The sequence below is a fragment of the Colobus angolensis genome, unplaced genomic scaffold (assembly GCF_000951035.1).
Source record: "Colobus angolensis palliatus isolate OR3802 unplaced genomic scaffold, Cang.pa_1.0 Scaffold126, whole genome shotgun sequence".
Taxonomy (NCBI): domain Eukaryota; kingdom Metazoa; phylum Chordata; class Mammalia; order Primates; family Cercopithecidae; genus Colobus; species Colobus angolensis.
This window is the reverse complement of record NW_012113808.1, coordinates 480,773-482,768: the sequence shown is the minus strand read 5'-3', so window position 1 is coordinate 482,768 and position 1,996 is coordinate 480,773. Positions and strand designations below refer to the sequence as shown.

Sequence of the window (1,996 nt, the reverse complement as noted above, 5' to 3'; positions counted from 1 at the left end):
TGAAGGTCAACTATGTGCCTGACATTATTCTAGGCCCTCAGTTTCAATAGTGAATGAAACAGACAAAGCCTCTGCCCTCACATACCTTCTTCCAGTGGGTGTGACAGATAATCACATTTATGTGCCATATATTTAAATGTATAAGAATCAAAGGACTACAATAAATGGAGAGAAAGGGAAATCATTGGGGGCATATATTTGTATTCGATTGAGGCAGTAGCCCAAGATACAGACTTAGAATGCTACAACAAGGTCGGGTGCAGTGGCTCACGCCTGTAATCCCAGCACTTTGGGAGGTCGAGGCAGGCGGATCACAAGGTCAGGAGATCGAGACCATCCTGGTTAACACGGTGAAACCCCATCTCTACTAAAAAATACAAAAAAAATTAGCCAGGCATGGTGGCAGGTGCCTGTAGTCCCAGCTACTCGGGAGGCTGAGGCAGGAGAATGGCGCAAACCTGGGAGGCAGAGCTTGCAGTGAGCTGAGATCGCGCCACTGCACTCCAGCCTAGGTGACAAAGCAAAACTCTGTCTCAAGTCCCAAAAAAAAAAAAAGAATGCTCCAACAATTATATACCAGAGGTAGATGAAATAGTCAATGATGAAAAATAAAATATGAATGATAAAGGCATGAAATATGACAAGGGTGTCATCAATAAAGGCCAACTAAAATCCCACAATTGTAGTGCTGCCTTGCTGAAATAATTATATTCTGTGGTATGGTTGGTCCCCAGCATTGCAGGTTCAGACACTTCATTCTGCCATCATATCAAGATATGGTTCAGTTCTGTGGACATCTTGAGAGATAATAATATAAACCTAGACGACAGTATAGTACTTATGAAAAATATAACTAGCAAAATCATCAGCCCTTTATGCCCTATGGACTAGACATTCTAATTTTGATTTATAGTCAGAAGTTTCCTTAATGAGTATAAGCAGTAAAATTTGCAAGCCGCCTGCCTGGAATCTATTCCCTGTCCAGCCCCCATCATATCCTTCCTAGTAAAGCTCCAATTTTGTCCATATGCAGCTTGTGTGATTAGGGGAAGCTGATTCCATAACCAAATTGGGAGACAGGCTCTATCTGGTCTAAGCCTATGACACTAATTCTATCCCCTTGTCAAGTAATTAACTCAGGGATAAGATTTAAGCCAATCAACACATGGCATTTCCATGGCAATAATATTGACGCATATAGTGGGCACCTAACCTATATTAGTCTAATCAAACTGATGGGAATGTTCTTGTTCCTCTCTGTTCCTCTTCTTGTCTTCCCTTTCTCTTCCCTCTTTTCTTCCCTCCTCTTGTTAAAGGTGGGAGACAGCCTGAGGACGAGGCTAGCATACACAGGGCAGAGCCAATAATTAACAATGAAATAGAGCCAGAGTTTCCTTATGATGCACCTGGAACCTGTCCTACATTTATACTTCCTGTTCTGTGAAAAAATACCTTTCCTTCACACTTAAGTTCCTAAGTTCACACTTACGACAGTCTGAGATTTCCCTTACTTGTGGTGAAGAGAATCTATGAGATACAGCACACCATCCATACAAAAGATATTCATTGTATGACTCACCAATTTACTCTAGAGCTGCTGGATGCATCCTCCTAACGTTGGCCTCTCTGACCTCACCTCATCTCCTTTTGATTCTTAGATATATTAATACCAATTATTCCAGAGCAACTTTTGGCTTATTAACTCAGCAATAATTAACTTTCTCTTCTGCTTTAGGCCTACAAGATATTCTATGGGTAAGATGATTTTATATAATCAATACAAGATATATGCTTATAATTTTAGCTCTCACTCTTCCCTATAATACGACATATCCACAATTATCAATGGACATGAACATATTCCAAGGATAAACATCACTTCATGTTCAATGAATGGGTTCAAACTAAGGTCTTCTTCCAGTCCACTTGTATTAGTCCGTTCTCACACTGCTAATAAAGACATACCCAAGACTCAGTAATTTAAAAAGAAAAGAGG

The 1,996-nt window shown here is 40.3% G+C and overlaps 1 protein-coding gene across 1 annotated transcript in view; it reads left to right on the top strand.

The window, feature by feature from the left end:
• LOC105505565 (40S ribosomal protein S7-like) overlaps positions 1–1,759 on the top strand; it is a 3,695-nt gene extending 1,936 nt beyond the window's left edge. The window contains exon 2 of the mRNA XM_011933431.1: positions 1,736–1,759. Coding sequence (XP_011788821.1) covers positions 1,736–1,759 — 24 coding nt within the window. The remainder of the gene's footprint in view (positions 1–1,735) is intronic.
• Positions 1,760–1,996: the final 237 nt, after the last annotated feature.